This window comes from Onychostoma macrolepis, chromosome 23 (assembly GCF_012432095.1).
Source record: "Onychostoma macrolepis isolate SWU-2019 chromosome 23, ASM1243209v1, whole genome shotgun sequence".
Lineage (NCBI taxonomy): Eukaryota > Metazoa > Chordata > Actinopteri > Cypriniformes > Cyprinidae > Onychostoma > Onychostoma macrolepis.
In genome coordinates this window covers 8,209,624-8,232,460 of record NC_081177.1, presented here as the reverse complement: position 1 = coordinate 8,232,460, position 22,837 = coordinate 8,209,624, and the positions used below count along the sequence as shown (strand labels likewise).

At 37.1% G+C, this 22,837-nt stretch overlaps 1 protein-coding gene and 1 long non-coding RNA gene across 9 annotated transcripts; one reads left to right on the top strand and one right to left on the bottom strand.

The window, feature by feature from the left end:
• The first annotated feature begins 541 nt into the window (after positions 1-541).
• Positions 542-6,523, top strand: LOC131531689 (uncharacterized). 2 transcript variants are annotated; one of them, XR_009268760.1, is made up of 3 exons: positions 542-684; positions 5,129-5,257; positions 6,152-6,523. It is a non-coding gene; the product is annotated as an uncharacterized LOC131531689 (long non-coding RNA). The 2 variants fall into 2 exon arrangements; XR_009268761.1 differs by having other exon boundaries at positions 554-684; positions 5,141-5,257.
• On the bottom strand, positions 1,917-22,285 carry agap2 (ArfGAP with GTPase domain, ankyrin repeat and PH domain 2). Of its 7 annotated transcripts, XM_058762635.1 has the most exons (20): positions 17,806-18,892; positions 16,990-17,667; positions 14,010-14,068; positions 13,516-13,603; positions 13,319-13,404; positions 11,370-11,511; positions 11,146-11,280; positions 10,940-11,055; positions 9,890-10,033; positions 9,400-9,480; positions 9,148-9,252; positions 8,020-8,203; positions 7,794-7,901; positions 6,832-6,969; positions 6,530-6,589; positions 6,133-6,281; positions 5,153-5,243; positions 4,818-5,040; positions 3,572-3,839; positions 1,917-2,661 (listed from the first exon to the last, which is right to left on the bottom strand). In XM_058762635.1, exons 1-20 carry the CDS (start codon positions 17,999-18,001, stop codon positions 2,455-2,457), a joined length of 3,258 nt encoding a protein of 1,085 aa, XP_058618618.1. In that variant the 5' UTR covers positions 18,002-18,892; the 3' UTR covers positions 1,917-2,454. The 7 variants fall into 7 exon arrangements, with proteins under 7 accessions (XP_058618618.1, XP_058618620.1, XP_058618614.1 ...); XM_058762637.1 differs by lacking the exons at positions 16,990-17,667; positions 17,806-18,892 and adding an exon at positions 21,978-22,285; XM_058762631.1 differs by having other exon boundaries at positions 16,990-18,892.
• Between the last annotated feature and the right edge of the window lie 552 nt (positions 22,286-22,837).

Below are 22,837 nucleotides of genomic sequence, written 5' to 3'. Positions count from 1 at the left end.
TAATAATATAATGAAGGCAGATTTTAACCAATATCTATATCCCAATAATATAATATTAATCAAAATATTACTGGACATTCAAAAAATTGCTTGAATACTTTTTATTTATTTAGCAAATTCTGTCAAATCTGTAGAATCACACTATTTGTGAACGAATACTGTTGTTTTTTTTTTTTTTTTTTTTTATTATTATTAAAGTTAATGTTTCACCGATTCAATTGTAACTGCTATTGGGTTTAAAAAATATTTTTCAACTGTAAATGTTATAGGGGGTTAATAATAGAATGTGTTTAACACAATTATCCCCTTCAATTTAATTTTATCATTGTTATATCAAACCTATGACACTTATTGTCTTCTCACTACATCAAAAACAGTGTGTCCTCAGAGGAGGGTTCAAACATTCAGAAGCTATAAAATGGATAAAAATGTTTGGGTTTTTTTTAATGATGAAAAAGAGCTTGTTTTATCAAGTGCAACACTTAATAATATCTCATATCAAAGCAAGGTTGTTTTTCAATGACACGTGGATGTTTCATAGTTGTGTCCCTGCTTTTTGTCAACACCGTCAGACATTCATTAATGTAATAAAATCAGGGAATATCAGGGGCAGCTGTCACTCTAAAGGAAAATCGTGTGCCACACTCCACCTCAGCAAAGTACATCGGTGTCAGACAGGCTCTGGTAAGTTTTATAGTTTTAGAACATTTTAAAATCCTGATGTTAATATTTCCAGTTTCACAACCATGATATGTCAACACCATCTTCCAATTTCTGTGGAAATTATTTGAAATATTTAGATCAATTTATTCTCCTGAAGCAGGTTCTATTAGCATCTAGCATCAACAGAGAAAACAAAATGGCTACTACATGAACTTTTTTTTGTGTGTGTGAAAGAAATGCCAAATTTGTCAACACCATCAGACGAACCAATGACGGAGTTGACATTCAACATGAAATCATCATATTTGTGTGGTTTTCAAGTCATTTTTAATTATATTAAATATATAAAATAGTGTCTAATTTTTATAATAATGTATTAATACTAAATATGTGACCTGACAGCGTATATTGCTTTTGTGGATTGATGGTTATCACTTCTAGCAAAGTTAGGGGTGGAGGGGAAATAAGATTTAATATTTCATTATGATATTTTAATATTTGTTGAGGAATTGTTGGTCACATGTGAAAGTGTAATCTGTCTGCTAACATGAGAATGTGTTTTGAAATGTTAAAAACATCTTGATTGCTGTTAAAGATAAAGTTACAAAATTATATTACACAGTCCAAGGTAAAAAGCACATTTTGATAAAAAAGAGAAAAGTTGGGAGGTTGAATCAAAGCATAGCACATAGTACAAGATTTTATTTTTCCAATATTGCACCCTGTTTTGTCCCACTTCTGAAGAATCAGTAGCTTAATGTTTAAAAGTCGTTGTTCGTACGTTTTCATGTACTGATTCATATGTTTCGTTCAGGAATTTCTCCATTTTGAATCGTGACTTTCTTGCTTGAGCAAATAACATTATTACAATTTGAAAAAATCATATTGGAATATAGGCTAGAAACGAACATATTGGAAAAGTAGGTGCAGCTAAGCAAACCCACATTGCTGACCATTATCGAATGCATCCATGAATGCAAATATGAGATAATAAGGCCAAGAAACATTAGGCATTTACATGCATTATGAGCTCATAAAACAATACGAATATTTTAATGCACAATACATAAGTCATCTTATTCTGTCACTTGACATTTGTGTTGACACATACAGTATGATAGCAAAATGTATATTTTAACCAGGTGATCTGTCTGAAAATAAACAGACGTTTGATGATAGTTTTGAGGCATTAAAATGTAGAAAGATTGGCTTTTTGATCAAAAAAGATGGAGACTTAACAAGCAGTGCCAAAGAGAGGTTGAAGATCAGAGTTTATTGTCTATAATTTTTAGAAATGATGCACAATGACAAATACTATCTCTTCTGAATATAAACATGTTCTTACATTACATTACCTCCAGCCATGATGTCTATTTTAAAGAACGATGACAGTCATAATGGTAAATACATTCCCTCAGATTGCTTTGGGAAACTCTCAAGCTACATTTTATCTTGTAATGAATCTATTTTACAGAATATTAATCAGCATATTATAAATAATATTGCTTTGTAGCTGTTTAAACAGTTTCCATTTTTTGAAAAAGGCATGTTGAAATTTTGTAGCTGTCATTCTAAGCCTGTTCTAATATGGACAATTAAGAGTTTCTGCTTTTCTCTTTACTTTTTCCCTTTTCTGAAGAATCCGCAGGGATAAACATACAGTATATAAATACAGCGTTGTTGGTGATATCCTGGGACAGGAATTCACAGACACATAGAACACACAACTCTGTATGAAGAAATAAAAATGGTCCTGGAGAAAATGTTTATATGATCATGAATGTTCATGGGTTACGAGACCCTCCTCCTGGAATTGACTCGTCCAACACTAGTGATGCTACTTTTGCGGGACAGAACAGGTGTCGGGGAGGTGGGCGACGTCTCACTGGGGCAGCCGTGTTGGAGAAGAATCTCAGCACACTCTTTGCTGCCGGCTTGGCGTGCCAACGTCAGTGCGGTTCTACCTTGCGGATCCTTTGACTTCACATCACTGCCGTACTGTTGAGCAAAAAAACAAAAAAACATTAGAAATGCGCAAACAATGTAATCCTGAAAGTGCAAGAGTTAAAGGAATGATTCGCCCAACAAGAAAGTTCACTCATCCTCAGACCATCCAAGATGTAGATGAATTTGTTACCTCGTCGGAACAGATTTGGAGAAATTTAGAATTATATCACTTGCTCACCAATGGATCCTCTGCAGTGAATGGGTGCCGTCAGAATGAGAGTCCAAACAGCTGATAAAAACATCCCAATAATCCACAAGCAATCCACACCACTCTAGACTATCACTTAAGATCGTGTGAAGTGAAAAGCTACACGTGTGTGAAATAAATCCATCATTAAGACATTTTATCTTAAAACCTTTGCTTCCATCTAGAGTCCTTTATCCATATTGCTTTCTCTAGTGAAAAAGTCATCTCGTCTGAATCAGGAGTGAAATATGAACAGATAAAGCACAGTTTACAAGCAAAAACAGTCCAGAACAGTTCTAAACAAATTTTGGTGGATTTTGATGTGAGAGGACTTTTTCACTGGAGGAAGCATTATTATGGATTCATATGTTAGCCGGAAATAACGGTTTAAAGTTAAAAATCCTTTGTTTTTTACAAACATGCAGATTTTCCCTTCACAAAACATTAATTGATGGACTGGAGTCGTCTGGATTACTTGTGGATTATTGTGATGTTTTTATCAGCTGTTTGGACTCTCATTCTGACGGCACCCATTCACTGCAGAGGATCCATTGGTGAGCAAGTGATGTAATGCTAAATTTCTCCAAATCTGTTCTTATGAAGAAACAAACTCATCTACATCTTGAAAGGTTTGAGGGTGAGTACATTTTCAGCCAATTTCCATTTTTGGGTGAGCTATTCCTTTAACTCAAAGAAACAGGTTCAATAACTCACCCAGACCAGCAACTGCGTCATGACCACATCGCCCAGCTGGCAGGCCGCATGTAATGCGCTTTGCTGCTGCTGTGCTGCTCCCTCTGGCGGGACGTTGATCACTTCCTTGGTGCTGTGCGCGAGGAGCAGCAGAAGTTTGGGAAGGTCTCTGTTGATTACTGCTTTAAGCAACCAAGACGACATTGTGTCCTCTGAACACTGAGCCGGCAAGGGCGACACAAATGCCCGCTGTTCATATTTGGCACGGATCCACGACTCTCTCTGTTCTCTGAGACAAACACAAAGCAAAGGCCAAATTATTATCATAGTGGCTAACCGCATTAGACATTATGTCTTTACACTGTCATTATGAAGACCGCATCATTGCAATTTTGCATTACATTGCATTTTTATGTTTTTGGTTAATGCTGCAAAAACATAGGTTTATGCATTTAGAAGCAAACTTGTTTGAGACTTGTACAAAATTGTGTAAGAATTATTTTCAGATAATGCATTTTGAATATAAGTGTTTCTTCTGCCATTAGGAGGTTTGTAAACTTGCTTCAAGCAGAATGCACAATTTTGGGTCTTTAGGACATTTTCAAGAAATTAATACTTTTATTCAACAGGAACGCATTAAATTGATCAAAAGTGACAGTAAAGGGATTTTAACATTGCAAAAGAATTCTTGTGATGTTTCTATTCAACCTTCTACTCATCAAAGAGTCCTGAAAAAAATGTATCAGGGTTTCCACAAAAAAATTATTATAAAATATTATAAATATAAGCAGTACAACTGTTTTCAACACTGATAATATGTTTCTTGAGCACCAAATCGGCACATTAGAATGATTTCTGAAGGATCATGTGACAATGAAGACTGGAAGAATGATGTTGAAAATTCAGCTTTGCATCACAGGAATAAATTACATTTTAAAATATATTAAAATAGAAAACAGTTGTATTAAATTGTAATAATATTTCACAATATTGTCGTTTTTATTGTATTTTTGATCAAATAATTGGTGGGTAAAGACGTATTTCAAAAAGATTGAAAAAATCTTATCAACCCCAGACTTTTGAATTTTGTAGTGTATGCATTTATTTATTTTATTTTAACAGGCAAAATTTGCAGCATTTTTTTTTTTAGTTGTGCATGCTTCATACTTTTTTTTTTTTTTTTTTCTGCTCTTCTTTGTGCCTCTTTAAAACAAAAATGACTGAACCACTGTCCACAATGACTTTTATTCAGTCAAAGTCAGCTCACCTTGTTGCCTCAGGTGTCAACTTTTGGCGCCCTTGGGTGCAGCTCTCCCAAATGATGTTGGCCGTATGGTTGCCTATAGCCGTAAGCACTTTTGTGAGTTCACTGGGCCAGTCGTCCAGGTCTAGTGAACGCACGCGGGACAGGTGCGTCCCCAGGTTCCGGTGTATTCCCGAACACTCGATGCAGATTAGAGCACCAAGATTAAGACTTGCCCATGTTGGATCTGCAAGGAGACCGAAGTGTTCTCATATACTGAACAATGACAGAGATCTCAACATACTGTACTTTGTTGTTTACATTTTCATTTCAAGACTTTATTTCAGGACAGCACTTACTTGGTGCTCCACAGTCCACACAGAGGTCGTTCCCTTTGGCATTTCGAATGGCCTGCAGGGCAACAGCTTCACTTTGGCTGTTCCTTCGAGCCTGAGAGTTGAAAAGTAAGTCCATTATTTTGTAATATTACAGGGCAAACTGTTCATATGTAGAGTATATTGCTGCTTAACGTGATTTATGTATGTAGGATGAATCAGCATCCTTTTTGGTCCGGAAACAATCAAATTCACAAATTATTGTCCTTTGATTTTAGCAGTAAGAAACTGTTAAAGGAATAATTCACAATGAAAATATGCTGAAAATGTACTCAGCCTCAAGCAATCCAAGATGTAGTTGAGTTTGTTTCCTCGTTAGAACAGATTTGTTGAAATGTAGCATCACATCACTTGCTCACCAATGGATGTGAATGGGTGCCGTCAAAATGAGAGTTCAAACAGCTGATAAAAACATCACAAAAATTCACAAGTAATCCACACGACTCCAGTCCATCAATTAATGTTTTGTGAAGCGAAAAGCTTCGTGTTTGTAAGAAACTAAAAAGTCATCTTGTCTGAATCAGGAGAGAAATATGCACAGTTCAAGGACTGTTTACAAGCGAAAACAGTCCAAAACCATTCTAATTGACTGCAGTCGTGTGGATTACTTTGAATTACTGTGATGTTTTTATCAGCTGTTTAGATTCTCATTCTGACGGCACCCATTCACTGCAGAGGATCCTCTGGTGAGCAAGTAATGCAATGCAAAATTTCTCCAAATGTGTTCTGATTAAGAAACAAGCTTAGATGTAAATTTTCCCCAAATGATCATTTTAGGCTGAAATATTCCTTTATACAGATATACTGACCAGAGAAAATTTAATGGACCTTTTGATACTTATAAGCGCAAAAGTGTTCTCAAAAGCTTATAAAGGTTTGTGCAGTAAATGATTAAATGATATTTCTTATATTGTCAGGCTGATTTTTTTTATTGCCCTCTTTACCTTATTTCTGCTCTCACAGCTCTGTAAACTTGCAAGGATCTGGCTTTCAATGGCCTGAACCCAGGCGTCCCTGTCCTCTTGACTTTGGGCTTCGAAATGCCAGCTCTGTCCTGTGCTGGATATGATGATGAAGTCTGCGCTCTCCTCTTCTGTTTGGGAGAGAGCAACAGTTATTTACACGAGAGGAAGGGATCAATAAAAACACCCACTATGTCCTCGGCCTAATGTATCGTCTCAGTATAATTATGTGTTTGAGAGAGACATGAACACAGACAGAAACACTCAGACCCATTTGCTGTAATCTAATGAAGTGACAAGAGACGGACATGGACACATACTGCAGAATAGACAGCTAGACAGAGTCAGCTCAGCCACTCGTTTCATACATTCACGTTACCTGTTTTGTTAATGTTTCTCAAGCTACCAAAGCTTTTTAATTTCCACATTTTGCGCTTGGCTTGCGGTGCAAGAAATTAGTCCAGGGCGGCAGAGGATAAGAGGAAAGAAAGGAAGAAAAGACAGAGGAAAGAAAGAGATTGTAAAAGGACCTTAAAGGAAGCAATTAATCAGGCCCACATTGGAAAAGAGAGGAAAGCAAATTCACCTCAACTATTCACCATAGTACTAATAATGACTGCTTTATCAGTGAAACTGAATTATTGTGGTGTCTGGTAATCTATCATAAATCTGATCTCTTACCCTCAGCCTGCCCAGCCGCTGCGTCTCCTTTCAAGTTAATACTTCTGTTTCGTTTTTTCTTCTTCCTGTCAGTCATTGGAGAAGACGGGATGTGGTCCTTTCCTAAAGGAGGACTTGTAGCCCCCTCAATGCCCGAGTCTGTTAAGATGATACAAAAAAGATGCCAGAAATTTCAAAACATTTCCTGCAAAAGATTTGTAACCATTCTGATGATGCCCACACCCAAAATAAAATCACATTTGTATTAATTATATTGAGTATATTTAATTATAATATTAATACAATAGCATTTTATAACATTTATTATTTTATTTATAAGGTATATTTCATATTTGATTTTTTTTTTTTAGCAATAAATAATATTTACAGTATCAAACATGCACATTAACATTGAATGTAACTAATAAAATTAACGCTGGCAGTCATGAACCTTACAAATTAAAAATAAATAAATAAATAGAATGATGCACTTTGGAGTAATATGACTTGTATGAATTCTAAAAATGAACTGTCAAAATGAATAGACCTGCATATGAACCAACAACTAAATGTTAAATAAATAAAGTGCTGATGAGCTACTGTCATTGTCCATTGTCCAGTTCTACCTTTTAAAGGAATAGTTCACCCAAAAAATTATAATTTTGTCCTCATGTCAAATCTGTATACGTTTCTTTCTCATGGTGAACACAAAATAAGATATTTTGAAGAACCAAACACAGCTGTTGGTCCCTATTGACTTCCATATTAGGAAAATAAATACTATGCAAGTCAATGGGGACCAACTATTTGATTACCAGCATTCTTCAAAACATTAGAAAGAAACTCATACAGGTTTGGAATGACATGAGGGTGTGTAAATGTTGACAGTTTTCATTTTTAGGTGAACTATTCCTTTAAATAGTTATTCTTCAACACTGTTACAGAAAGAATGAGTGGAAACTATAAACAAAATATTTACGTACCCACACTGAAGCCTTTATTAGACACAGATGACGGGCAACGTTTCACCTTCTGATCATTATGAAATGACAAACCACTTCTTGACGCCTCTTCTACAGTCAGAAGATTTGCTGGGGAAAAAAAAAAAAAAAACATAAATCATGGCATTGAGAAATCTTTCAAATTACTTTATTTGTGATCAAGTACATTTGAAAATGAGAGAGCGAGAGAAAAAAGTTTTTCATTTACATGTAGCTCCCCCTTCGGATGACTGCTTGTCTTTACCGAGTCCATTTACACCGGGCACGGGGACGAGAGTAGGGCCAGGGGACGGTCCACCGGGAGTAACTGCTCGATGAAGACGCTTTCCTGGCACCTTCACTGTAACTCGCAGTAAGTCCATCTCCTTACCTTGAGCGTTCTGCAAAAACTCCTGCAATCATTCATATGTAGCAATAGTTACACATTCTAGAATACGCTGGTTGTTTTCTACAGCCAAAAATAGCACAGCATAAAAGCTTTGGGGTTTTAAAATGGTTTTAGAAATACTATAATGCAAAATAATGCAAGTACCATTGATTTTTTTTCAAACAAAAAAAACCCTAGGCCAACAAACAGAGCAATATTTGAAAATATTTTCTGGATTTTAACCATTACAACCAAATGACAAATCCACACCCAAAATATAATTATAAGCAATTATAATATAACAATATACTAGTGCTGTCAAATGATTAATCGCATCCAAAATAAAAGTTTTTGTTTGCATAATATGTGTGTTCTGGGTATATTTATTATGTATATATAAATACACACATATACAGTATATTTTGAAAATATTTACATGTATTTACATGTTTATATTTATATTCATATAATTTATATTATAAATAAATATTTAATATTTAAAAATAAAAAAAATGTCTGAAATATATACATGCATGTGAACATAAATATACACAGTTCACATACGTATCTTTTTGTTAACAAACTTTTATTTTGGATGCGATTAATCGCGATTAATCGTTTGACAGCACTAAATATAACATAAAATTATTATATTATAGAATTTTATAATAGAATAATAATATTTTATATTGAGTATTTTCCATTTCACTTTTTAAGGCAGTTAAAAACTTAAATGTACTAAAATAACTAAAACTGAAATAAAAATGTGTAATAATAATAATAATATTATTCAATAATTCTTTAAAAATATGAAACAATAAAATTGATTAATAAATAAATGAAATAATAAATTTACACTACATGCAAGTAATAAAGCTAAAAAAACCCTGCAAAACGCAAAAGCGTACAGGAAGCATTTAGTGCTCTATAAACAGAAAACCCTATGAATTGCAAAAGAGCCTTACTCACATTTATATTTGAATGATACATAAGCATGCCGTTGTTTGACAGTGTCACATACTTCTTCTTCCACTCCTTATTTAAAGAGCGTTCACTGCGTTTCCACAAAGTCCCCTAACAAAGAAAATGCATTCATTTTTTTCAGAATGCAATGAGATTCAGACATTTTAAAGTGTCTTCTACATGTCCAAACACTTTCTGGGGCCTCAGGGGCAACACAGAAGTCTTATCCTCAAGTCAATGCTGATGTCTTACACTTACCTGTTTAATAGGAACTAACCGACTGCTCATGTCACTTCTGCTATCAGAAGCTCTTTTTTCAGAGTCACTCCCGCGACGGTTCTAAAATAACAGACACATTAAATAAAGTACAGATGAGAGGAAGGTGAAACACATAAAGGAAACATGTGTGACTCATGAGATGAGGTGAATTTTAGAGTGGCAACGCGAGTTCACATACAGAAACTAGAACTAAAGATACAGTCATGCTTCTGCTTTGTTGTACAGCATTTAAAGGTGAGGTGTGAAATTTCTGCACCAAAAAGAAAACAATGACTGTTTTTGAACAGGTTTCCCAGTCAACATCAAAAAATGACACACATCACCTCTGAGGTATCACTCAGATTTAAGTCCAATTGTATTTTAAAATATGAATGATATAATATCAAATTTTCTGTACAGTTTCACTGGTGTTGCATAAAATCTATCTGACAAGATTTGATACTCTTTGTAATGAGCTCAAAGAACTAACCGCAAATAAAGATGTCCGTCGTCGGGGCAGATTTCTTTGCGAGCCCCCGTCTCCACTTGCCCCACCCCGTATGTCTTTGTGACTTATCACAGGGGTAGAAGGCAAAGAGGAGGGGTAATCACTACTCTGACCCCCATTACTGGCCTAAGAGAGGATGATGGGATGGAGATGGAGAGACAGAGGTTGGAATGGTGAATGTTGTAGACAGATGGATGGAGACAAGAAAAGTTTCACAATCACTCAAAACAGACAAATGCTCAACAACAGGAGTGTAAAAATGTGCGATGCATTGGTCTGAAAATTGTAATCCATTTTAAAATGTAATAATTTGTAATCGATCTATAATAAAATATAACTGTGTAATTTTTTTGTCCAAGAAAGTTACTTTAATTATTATAAATTATTATAATTATTGATGTAATTAAAGTTCATACCACAGTACTGAAATAAAATACAACCAAAATGTGACTAAATATCTGGTTTTCTGCATAGCATATAATTAAGCAAAGAATATTTAATGAATCAGATCGGAACATTTTGTCAAAGCAAATTTTTACACTCTAACAATACTCAGCAATATTGACAGAACAACACCATCACGGTATTTAATTAAGTAAAATACTTAATTAAAAATATCTCACAAAGAAATGTCCAGGTCATATTTCAATAAATAAACAAATAATAAAAATAAATAAACAAAAATTGTAAAAAAAGAAAAAGGAAAAAAAGAGTGTTTAATTTAATTTATTATATAAATTTAAGTGACAATTTTCTCCCCAAATTTGCAATATTGTAGTGCGAAAAAACTCAAAAATTATAAAAAAAAAGTTACATTTAATTTACTATGAGAAATAATAAATGCTTATAATTTATTTCACAAATATACTTTTTACATTTGCAACTTTTTTTGAATTACAGTAATGACAATTAGATTATTATGACAATTCCCCACAATTAGAACTGAATGAAAGGAGAAAGTGACCCAGACATTTTTGACAGCTTTCATGAGATTCATCCAAGTATCAGACAGACTCATGAGGCCTGAGATACCTGTCCGGGCCCTGACACTGGAGTCGAGGCCCCTGAGTGACTCGGGGAGTTTGGGAGAGATTTACAGGAGGCCAGAAGTGCGGCTTGCTTCTTGGCAGCGACAATCTTGTGAGTCACTAAGTGGGAAACAAGATTGTCCAATCAACACTTGGATCCTGTTCAAAAGTATTGTGCTATTTTAGCCCCTACTTTGAGATGAAACTCACTTTCATTAAATACTCTGTCCACATTAAGTCCATATGTGGCACAGGTCTCAAAATAAGTGCAGCGACGCACATCTATACACAGCTGCTGGACTCTCTTGTCCTCAATCACACGTGCATTAGTGCTACTAATCTTATCTGCAGGAAGAAAAACAAACATAGAGTTTGTACGTAACATCATATCGCTCAATATATCACCCCGAAACCATGACAAAAGTAGCTCTTACCTTGCGTTCCAACCGCTATAATGGGGATTTCTGCTATGTTACGATGTGCGCTTAGCTCACTGTAGTTCTTGTACACATCCTGGAAACTTGCTTCATTTTCCAGACTAAAAACTAGGATGACGCCATCAAGCCAGTTGCAGATCTACAATCACAAATTTAGGAATGAAAAAGAGGGAAAAAAGGAATAGCTTTTTAAGGAATAGTTCAACCAAAAATTTAAATTTGCTGAAAGTTAATCACCCTCAGATTTTGAGAAATTTTGCATTCATTATAGCCAGAAGCAATGGTTTAAAGTTAAAATGCCTTAATGATGGATTTGTTTCTTATAAACATTTAGCATTTTGCTTCGCAAGATGCTAATTGATGGACTGCAGTCATGTGGATTACTTGTGGATTATTGGAGTGTTTTTATCAGCTGTTTGGTCAGAGATTGGTGAACAAGAGATCTAATGCTAAATTTCTCCAAATCTGTTCTGATGAAGAAACAAACTCTTCTACATCTCTGATGGTTTAAAAAAAATCAAGCAGCTGTTTTCAATGTTTACAATAATAAGGAATGTTACTTGAGCAGCAAATCAGCATATTAGAATGATTTCTAAAGGATCATGTGACACTGAAGACTGGAGTAATGATGCTGAAAATTTCGATTTGGAATCACAGGAATAATTCACATTTTACAATATATTAAAATAAAAAAAGTTATTTTAAATTGTAATAGTGGGTAACACTTTATTTTAAGGTGTCCATAATACAGAGTAATTACCTAGTTAAGTACTTAGTAGTAGCCATTGTACTTACAGTAAACAAAATGTACTTACCATGTAACTAAGTTATAGAACAGCCTGTACTTGCAGTTTGTAACTATGTAGATGTAATAGACAGCTACTATTACACAGCTACTTATGTAACCAAAAGATTGTTACATATGTGTTGCAGACTTTATACAACATAATTATAAATGTAAGTACATGGGCATAAGCTACTTAAAATAAAGTGCATCAATATTGTACTTAAGTGTACTTCATGTGTATCTATACTGTACACCTTATCCAGCTGCACCTTAGTTTGATTTAACCCACCAGTACACAGCTCAAATACATGTAATACCTTTCTAATTACATTAAAATTACAGAATATTACACAGGCATAAGCTACTGTACATAAGTGTACAAGTAGCTGTGTAACAGACTCGGTCTACATATGTGTAACAGTAGCTGCCTATTACATCTAAATAATTACAAACTGTAATTACAGGCTATTCCATAACTTAGTTACATGGTAAGTACAGTTTTTTTTCATGCAAGTACAACGGCTACTACTAAGTACTTAATTAGGTAATTACGTTGTATTAAGACACCTTAAAATAAAGTGTTACCTAATAGGGTTTTACAATATTACTGTTTTTGTTGTATTTTTGATCAAATAAATGCAGCCTTGGTAAAGCTGACTTCTTTCAAAAACATTTTTTTTAAAGTTACTGAATCCAAACTTTTGAATGCTAGTAAACGTTTCTCTGTTTTAAACTAAATTTTTTATCTTTTGGCATTATAAGGCCCCAAAATATACTCTACATGAATATGTACATGCAAATGTTTCTTGCTACGCAAGCTCAATTTTACAAATGTGTCAGAAGCAATTCATAACAAAACATAAGAATGCAGAATTCTTATTATTTCCTATATTCGCTGTAGGAATATATAGGCTGCAGAAAAGAACCAGAGTATTCTAGATTGTGTAACAATTGCTCATACTATATACGTAATTGCAAAAATTCTTCTTCAGTTTCTAGTTAAACACATCTGGTTTAATGGGAAGGACAACTTGCTGGTGGTTTGTTACCGCCACACTACCGTTAAGTATAAAAAAGAGGAAGATGCAAACTTAAGCCAAATATTTTGTCTTGCATACTGTGTTTCTGTCTCAAGTTTACTTTGCAGAAATGAACACACCTGTGCACTCGGTGGGCCAGATTCCTCTCGGATCAGCAATAAATGACTCTGTCCCTCCACCAGCACTTCTTTTTTATACCTTCCGCCTTCCAGAGAAGAAAAAGAGGACAAAAGTGAAAGATAAGAGAACAATAATGCCCCTAAATGGTTAAAATGACAGTCCTCGTAGCAGAGATGAGAAACAACGAAGTTCTCACCCTCATGCGACTCAAGTGGAAGATAACTTCCTGTGATGAATCTGTTTACCAGAGCAGATTTTCCGCTGCGAAGGCTACCCAGAACCCCCTGTATGCAGCAGACAGATAATATTCTACTTCAAAAAAGACAATTTATATCAATATGACATTTTTAAGATCTCATCTGAAACTCCTGAGGACACATTTGAGACTACTAGGGTCTTTTCTCACGAGAAGCATAAGCAGGATTTAAGAAAAAGACTCCATTTATCCTCTTTTAATTTTGTTGGTGTTTAGAAGAAACATTTTGGATTTGAAAGAAATCTCATTTGAGATTTTTTTTTTTTCCCTAGAGGCAAAGATGTATCCTTACTCAACAGTATGACAAAAATTAAAAAGAAATCTTTTTAGTGCACTTAACCAACTGAAATATTGTTTTCATAGATGTATGCCTAAAACGTTGTTTACATGCTTAAGGAATTAAAAAAATAAAAATAAACAAGTGTTTTTCTCACCAATCGCAGTTCTGGAATAGCACGAGTTAGGGTCCATTCCTGGCTATTGGCACAAGATGCTGAAAAAAAAACAAAAAAAAACAAGTCAAAGTTAAGTCATAACTTCAAATCAGTGACAAAAACACCTCTCCCCCATGCTATGACACTGCAGTGTGTTTGAGAGGCTTTTAATGTGTTTGTGTTTTAATGTGTTGTAATGCAGTTTCTAAGTGGTTTTAGGTGGTTTCCAAAGTAAAAAAAAAAAATTAAAATCTGTCCCCAAGTTGTATATTCTATTTTTAACAGGGTGACCCCTTTTGACAAAAGTGTCGGGGTTAGTTTTACCTGCAGTCACCAAACTCTCTAAATATCATTCTTATGAAGCCAGACAACTTTCTATACTAGTCATTAGCTCCGCACAACAGGAAGTAGGCTATTTCAGATTGAATGTGGATTTTTTTTCAAGCTTTTAAACACTCCTGGGAATTCATGTGATCATCACCAAACTTAGTTTAAACAGACTTTTGATATCTCGAAAGGTGTTGCATTGGCATGGTATTAAACCAATGACAAAAAGAAGGTAAACAGGAAGAGTCTCATATCTAATTCAGATCAATTTGGGGTTCTATATTTGGTCATATTCTGGTCTGCATTAGAGGTGCTTAGCAAGCACCACTAATAAAAGTACAACAGAAAAATAGATGAATGAATCATATAACAGAAAATGGAATGGGATATGTGCTGATGCTACCGCATTTCTGTTTTCCAAAGACGATCTCTCATATTGATCTACGGCTTAAATCCCCTCGTTCTGACCCTTGATGTCAGTGACGTGAAACTTCAGATGACTCACTTACAGGAAGAGCGAGTTTGACAAGATTTTATGATTACACGGTGATCACAACACTTACGGAGCAGCAGAATTAATGACCTTATCACGTCACATCTCACCACGTTATTTTTCGTGACTATCAAAGTCAGTTCTGTTTCTTAGACCAATCTGTGTCCATTTAAACACAGATCAGGCGTTGCCCTTCTGTTGCACATTTCTGTGCTGCATCGAAGTGCATTTTGATTGCACCGTAGCCTCGGATGACGGTTCATCTGGAGGTGTTATAAATCTCTGATAATTCACAGGGCGTGAAGGACTGCAGGTGTATCCGTGCAGCAGCGAGCATGGAGCTCCCACACCCCTCTCCGCTTTATATTGGAAGTCTTAGCACACGCTCGCTATTTTTCACCAACGGTTCAGACCCGGCACCCAGTGATAGACGGGCATGTCACCTCATTTTTTTGTGTGCCTTCACAGCTGTGGGTGCATCAAGCGGTGGGTGAGATGCTTTTGTTCGGTGCAATACACCGTGGACTGATTAAAGCAGCTCACGACGCACAGATGCAGGAGTTCACGGCTTACGATCTGAGTTGGCACTTGTGTCGTTTGCAGTTTCCTCTCTCACGCGCCACCCACGACACAACGGAAGAGGTTTAACCCCCTCCGAATTCAGTGCAATTCTATGAGGTCATTGTACGGCAGGACACATCAGGAGTCGAGCCAGTGCGGTTAGACAGTGCGATCCTTATGTGCCATATACCACACGACACCCCCTCCATCTAAACGGACGCTCTATGTGTCAAATTCTAAAGCTGGTCTCTCTCGTTTTCAAAAGGACCCCTCCTCGCATACCCTCACTCCCATTCATTTCATCTGTGGCTCGCTCCCTGGCATAACACAGCCACACAACAGGCAACTCTCTCAGCCCTCCCTGTTGCCATGACAACCCCACCTCCAGCCGCTGCTTCTGTTCAGTCGGAGAACACATACGTAAATATTTTGTGTGCGCATGCGTTGTGTGTACAGACACATCAGACCTTTTGCTCATAGGATATAGACCACACACCCCTATATTGAGTTGTGCAATTGAGCAATTACCAATTATATCTTACCAAATGAGGAGCCTAATTATCAAATCTATATTGTCGAGAAATATAGACGTTGTTTGAAATAAATCCTTTGTTCAACAAGCTCTGAATATAAATGAGTTGAAGGCATCTCTGCAACATTAAAAGCAAAACCGACTTCGCTCGGGTGGGTTTGAAATGTGGCAAAAGTGAAGCTTATCCATTCAGCTGCCTGTGGATTCAGATACTGCCTGCGTCTAAAACCAATGCTTCACCTACAGTTTAGAGTGCTAAAATTCATGGCTGAATATGGTTTGAAATTAAGAGGCTGGTGATGAAAGGATTGAAGCTTCCGTGAAAGAATGAGATCAGAATACAGGAAGTGGGCGGAACATCAAAGATGGGATTAGGATGTTGGGCAAAATTATGATGCCTGTGGCATGGGTATTATCAAATTTGTTTCCCATTCCAATTTTTCCAGTGCAGAAACAGAAACAGTAGGGGGTGGTTATAAAGAAAAGACTAGGATGCTTTCAGCGTCTTAAATCTACATCCCTAGGCATTAGAATTAATAAAACCAGAATTCCCCTAAATGTGTGTATAGACTTCCACATGTCAGTTTTTAAAATTAATGTGAACTTAAACAAGAAGACACTATATCAGCTGAATAAACAATAAAAAGTGTTATGAGTCCTCATGTCATTCCAAACCTGTATGACTTTCTTTCTTCCTTGGATTAGAAAATAAGTTTTTTTTAAAATTCCTTTTTTCCAGACAATAAACATCAGTGGGGTCCAATATTGTTTTAGACTCTTTCACTGCATAGATAAAAACACATTTAAAAAAAAAAAAATCTCCTTTTGTGTTCCACAGAAGAAATAAAGTCATTTGGGTTTAGAATGGCACTATTTTGGGGTGAACAATCCCTTTAATGTAAATGTAGCATTTAGAAAACTTGTAGATGCATTGCAGATGTTCATGTAAAAGGAAGCCCTCATTCACAAAATGTGCAAACTACCCTCCCATTTTCTGAAAAACAATCCTACTTCTACTTATCTGAGAGTTTGAGTTGTGTATGGATGAGTAAGTCATGTTCTCCTACCTTCTTCCTCACTGGATTCCCTCTGAATGGTGCTATAGACCGGGGTCACAATGGTTGCACTGGTTGCAACTGGAGTGCTCTTGGTAAAAATGCCACTAATAAATCTTAGCATCTTGCGGTCACGTGCTGAAGCCCCCTGGGACTGAGCTGTTCTAAAGTCTGTTACCATTTGACCACCTTTGCACTTCAGGAGGTCCTCGGACAGACAGTTCAGGTCACTGTTGTCCAAGGTGCGACTCTTTCCTTTGCGTTGAGGCTTGGTAATCAAGGCGACCGGGGTCGGAAGAGATGTAGATCCCGCCTTTAATCTCTCAGCTCGAGGGCTTTGGGTTCGCATGGCTATGATGTCCCCTTCAGTGGGCCTCTTCATCCCAACACCCCCTTTGAGGTCTTCATCGCAAGGTTTCACTTCGCTTACAGCCCACGATGCCCGAAAAGATCCAGGAGTCGGGCTGGTCGGGGATTGGATCCTGGTCCGACTGTCCTTACGGTCAAGGCTCTTGGAGGAGGCATGGATGCTCTCTCTGGACTCCTTGAATTCACGGCCACCGCCATGAGCTTTAAGGAGCGACACGGGCCGCTGGGTCGCACGGACTGGGATGTCACCAAGATGCCTGGCTACATCTCGGGGGAAAGAGGTTTGAGGCATTCCAGTTGGCTCTCTGGCTCTTCCATTCTCTGTGGAGGGTGAGATCATTGATTTTTGGGGATGAACACCATCTGCAAAAAGTGCCTTGTCCTCCCTTGGGCTTTGGAGTATTTCCTGTTCCACTGAGAATTTGACAGATTCTCCAGCTTCCAGCTCAACAGCCTCACCCATTTTCTGCCGTTCCTGGCCCTCATTATTGGATCCAGTGTGCTTGAGATGTTTCGCCTCATCAGAATCATACGCTGCTCCCCCCACAGCCGGCCTGGACCTCTCCAACTCATTCTCCTCAGTGGTTTCTACCTTCACCAGCGTGAGGGAGATAAGGTAGGTGGTTTTTGACTGTGACGTCCCGGTTCGGTTCATGTGGTCCAGAATTTCTCAACAGACCAAGGACAGAAAATAAATTCAAAGAGTCAAATAATCTTCTCCTTCGCTTGTTCAATGTCTTCCACAGCAGAAAGAAATCACAGAATAAGACAATTCAGGCAAGTATGTCAAAAAGAAGTGAACCGTGACCTCGTTCCCTAGAGTGAGAAAAAATTAGCTAATGTCCTTTGTGCTCCTTCACACCTTCATGTTTCTTCCCAGATTTCATCCTATTCATTTTGCTGTCCTCTCACACCTATTTTAAGCATGCAGACATGTGCCCACCTCTCCACACCTGCATGAAAAGCATGCTCCCGATTCCATTGACTACATTCAACAAGAGGCAGATTCGAAGGCAAAAATGACAATGCACGAGATAGAAACAGGATCAAAAATTCCTTCAAGGACGACAAAGAGTAAAATTACATCTGGGAGACATGCAGAACTGGTAACCTCAGATCAAGGCACATCGTTTCACCAACCTGCTCCACGGCGTGCGCAGGAGACGCTGATAGACTGAAGAGTCAAACTGGGGAGTCAGTCTACATGCCACATGGATCGGTGCAAATGTTCACGGCAAGTCCACAGAGAGAGATCCCAGTGTCCCCACACAGAGTCTATCCATCACGCCTCCGGTGATCGGTGCGTCAAACAGTCGGGGATGTCAATAAAGCAGACACGCAAGAAAATCATGCTTCGTTCTAGAGAGGAAGCTGCATCTCACGCCAAAGGTTTAGACGAGTCACGCATCATGAACAAGGGTCTCTCAGATCTCTCCAGTGGAAGGTCTTCTTCAAACCCACGCAGAACGGCACCGTGCAGGAATACCCTGCTCTCTCCATCTCCTGCTTCTCTCTCTCTCTCTGCCCTTGTCACCAGCCAGACAGCTCCCAGCCCCTGCTTTCCACAGCCTGCTACCCCCTCCTCTCGCTCTCCCTCCCTCCCTCCCTCCCTCTCTTGCCTTCTCCCTCTCTTTTCTCTCACTCGCACACTCTCTTCTGCTTAAAAAGCGAGAATCAGTGATGTGTTGAGGAATAAAGACAGACTGTAAAGCATTGGAGGTTCTGACAGGGAAAGAGGGTCAACCGCACAAGAAAAACACAAATATGTGGTTACGTGCAAAGCTAATCGAGACTGACACATCAATCAAGCAAATTTTGCACCAGTGCCGTATCAGGCAGCAATGTGCCACATATCACAGTCACAGTCAGTACAGTGATTCAGGAGCTGCCGTGTCCCCCCACCTTTTCTTTCCTAGACACTGAGCTTGCTTGTTACCAAGGTATTCCGAGGCTAAACTCCTCCTCCTTCATGCACTGATTCCATCTAGTCTCTGGCTCCCATTCGCTATCTCCATATCTTACCCCCTGCTCTGTGCACTCACTGTCCTTGCCAAGATGTGTATGAATGAGTCAGTGATTGTGTGAGGGCATGCAATATTATTGACAAATTTATTGACTGATCTGTTTGTCAAGTGGGCTTGATTAAATTGTACATCGAGTAAATATTACAGTCAAATTGAGTCAATACACTCTCAGAAAAAAAGGTACAAAAGCTGTCTCTGGTGCAGAACCCTTTCAAAAGGTACTATGTACCTTAGACACTAATATGTACACCTTAAGATACTAATATGAACCCGTTAGGGTACAAAGGCGTACCTTTTGAAATATCGCCTCAGTGACAGCTTTTGTACCTTTTTTCTGAGAGTGTAGCAGGGATGAGAGTAAAAAAAAATAATAATTTGCAAAACTATTTGGATATCTGGAGAAAAAAAAATTACATCACCCTATTGAAATTTTATATATATACTGTATATATATTTCTAAGAAATAATCTTGTAGAGGAAGGAGTTGCCTTTTTATTGGCAGTCGTATTGAGTTAACAAATCAATAATATATGCTATTGATTGCTATCAATCATGAAGACAGGTGTCGTATAGTACACAATTCAACTGAACATTTAGGAAGAGGGCATTCAGTTATTTGTTTGAATGTCTCTCATTTTCTTTTCTTTTTATTGATTTGCTTCTTTATTGATTAGTGGATTAGTCACTATTACTATTGCTCATAGTTAAGGTTACAGATTTCAACAAACTCTTAAAGGGACAGTTCACCCAAAATTCCCCACTGAGATGTTTTTCAAAATATCACAGAAACAGGACACAGAAAAACAAAATGCATGCAGGTTTGGAATGGCACGAGTAGCGTAAATTCTGAAAGAAATTACCCTAGCAACCAACCACAAGACGCTAGTCTAGCAACACGCTAGAAACCTCTCAAAACACCTTATTAACCTCATAGCAACATCCTGGCAAGCACAGGTAAACGCCACTCACATTTTCATCAGAAACTACAAAGCACTCATTTGTTTATTTATGTAGCATATTATTGTTCTGCTAAATATAACATTTCACAGTAGACATCTCTGTTTTGGAGATCTTGCACTCATAAATATATTTCCCCTTTCTCTTTCTTCCCTAGTTCGCTGTCACTCTGCCTGTCTCCCACTCTCTTGGCTCCCTGCAGTAAGCAACATTTAAATGTGTCAGTCCTATTCTCAAATCCCTATGCTCAGAAGCCAACAGCAATGACTTCCCCTTTACAGTTTCCTTCACTTTTATTTTATTCCCATCAAGCATAATTTGAATAATCATATGACTATGTGGGCTACATAAATCATATTCAAAGAGCATCCACTTGTTTTTTTACTATTTGATCTGGTCTGTTCTGCAACTTTGTTTACAGACATCATTAGCGATGCTGGTTACTGCAAGTGATCAAATGGAAAACAATAAAATGGGTTAAAAATCTAGGGACTATATGATATAATTAATATCATAAGCAACCAGAATACCTCAGAGACCACCCAGAATATCTTAACATCACTGTGGCAAGTTTTACATACTGTATACAGTACTGAAAATATCTGGTTTTAATTTTAGCTCTGTCTTACAGAAAAATAAGGTTTATGATTATGCTCATAAAGTCTTCATATTGAGTCAGTGTGACAGATGCTTAAAACGCTTACAAGAGGAAGTGCGAGGAGGAAGTAAATTATAAGGAGTATCAACAAACAGTATATTAAAGATGCATTAGTCAATGACACCATATGTTCTGACCTTAAAATATGCACACGTCAATGCTTACAGCTAACACAGCATATACATGTTTAGAAATGTATAAAAGTTCATAACTGAACTTTATGTCCTGCTCGATGGATGCCAGATTAAATCAAATCAGACAACAAATTTCCCCCCAAAAAAACTAAACAAGTGTAATCTTGTGGAAACTAAAAATAATTAGGTCAGATACAAAGCGTAAAAGAAGCACTCAATAGACAGGTGGTGCCTGAGATGTAGAGGATGTGGCTTTCGTGGGCAGCAAGAGAGCGTCAGACAGGAAATGGACCAGCACTTCATGTTCAAAAGCTTGCCAGCATGACAACGTCTCTAAGATGGTGCTAATGTTTTAACCTGGGCCTCTTTAAATTAACATCCATGATTCTGATTCTACATCCGGACTGTAGTAACAGTTCATCATCACAGTCTAATGGAGGAGCATGTGCATTTGGAGACGTCTGCTGGATGTATAATTTAATTTAACACGAGTTAAAACATTTATGTTCCTTTTTATCTGTCTGCCTTCTCTAAAATATACATATGGGACATTTTATAATATGACATTATTACAAAGCTCAAGATAACAAATATAATACTGCAAAAAAGGAACAATCAATAGCAGTAAAAAGCCTAATTCCTCGCAAATGTGCATTTTAACTTACACAAGGAGCTTATGAACGATTAGTAAACTTGTTTTCTTCTGATCAGAGCATAGAGTTAAACTCAAACAGCATGCAAGTTAGTCTTCGACCCCTAAAGACCCTAAAGTCAACATCACACCTGGCAAAACGATATACGGTAACCTATCAGCAAGTGTTTTAGGGGACAAAATAAACAATTTCATGACAGGCTCACCTTGAATGCTGTGGATGAAAACCTTTAGTCCTGTCCTGAGCTGCTGGTCCTCAACCCTCTCCAACTGTTTGAGAAATTTGTTTATGGTGTTTTTCAAGCTTTCATGTCTTCTCACCTCAGCTCTAATTGCAGTTGAGTGTGTAACTTTATTTGTGCTATTCATATTTAGACCAATGTGACTGCTCAAAATGCATGGAGTTTCTCCTGTAACCCATCAGCATTTCCTGCCCGTTCTTTCATGTCAATGTCACGTAGAGAAGCAGAAAGCTGTTCAGACTCTAGGTATGCAGCTCAGAGCAGAAGTAGTTTTGCTTGCATGAATTTCCTCTCTCTCTCTTTCTCTCTGAATTCACTTCCTGATTTTAAAAAGTGTCACCATCTCATAGGCTGCTTTCTTGCAAACAGGATTTTGTGGTAAATTCAAGACAACCGTTACAAAAAATAATAAGACTTTGGTTTCAAACTGCAAATAAGGTTTCAAAAAGACATACTCACGTTTATTTTCAGATTTAGAGCTGCAATGGTAAGACCTCAGAACTGATATGGGGGGAAAAAACAAACATATTACGATACCAATGATACAAATAGGTTTGTCAGACAAGGGTATTTTTCATAACGGTTATGTCAGGGCAGATTGTTTTAATGTTCTATATTTTTAATTATATAATAATCAATTAACAATCAATTAATAGTTAGTTGTTGTTGTTTTTTTCATTTTTATATTTTATTTAATAGTATGTTCCTATTATGACCACTTATTATGATTATACCATAAGGTAAACTGGGGCAAATTTTCACATGCTGTTTGTCAGAAATGTTTTTTTTTTTTGTCATATTAATATCTGGGACAATATAAGTGT

Coding starts and splice junctions, on each gene's coding strand:
- agap2 (XM_058762631.1), bottom strand. CDS start 18,001: ATGAACCGAACCGGGACGTCACAGTCAAAAACCACCTACCTTATCTCC. Junction 11,281..11,369: donor TATAGCGGTTGGAACGCAAG/GTAAGAGCTACT, acceptor TTCTTCCTGCAG/ATAAGATTAGTAGCACTAAT. Junction 11,056..11,145: donor GGACAGAGTATTTAATGAAA/GTGAGTTTCATC, acceptor TTTCCCACTTAG/TGACTCACAAGATTGTCGCT.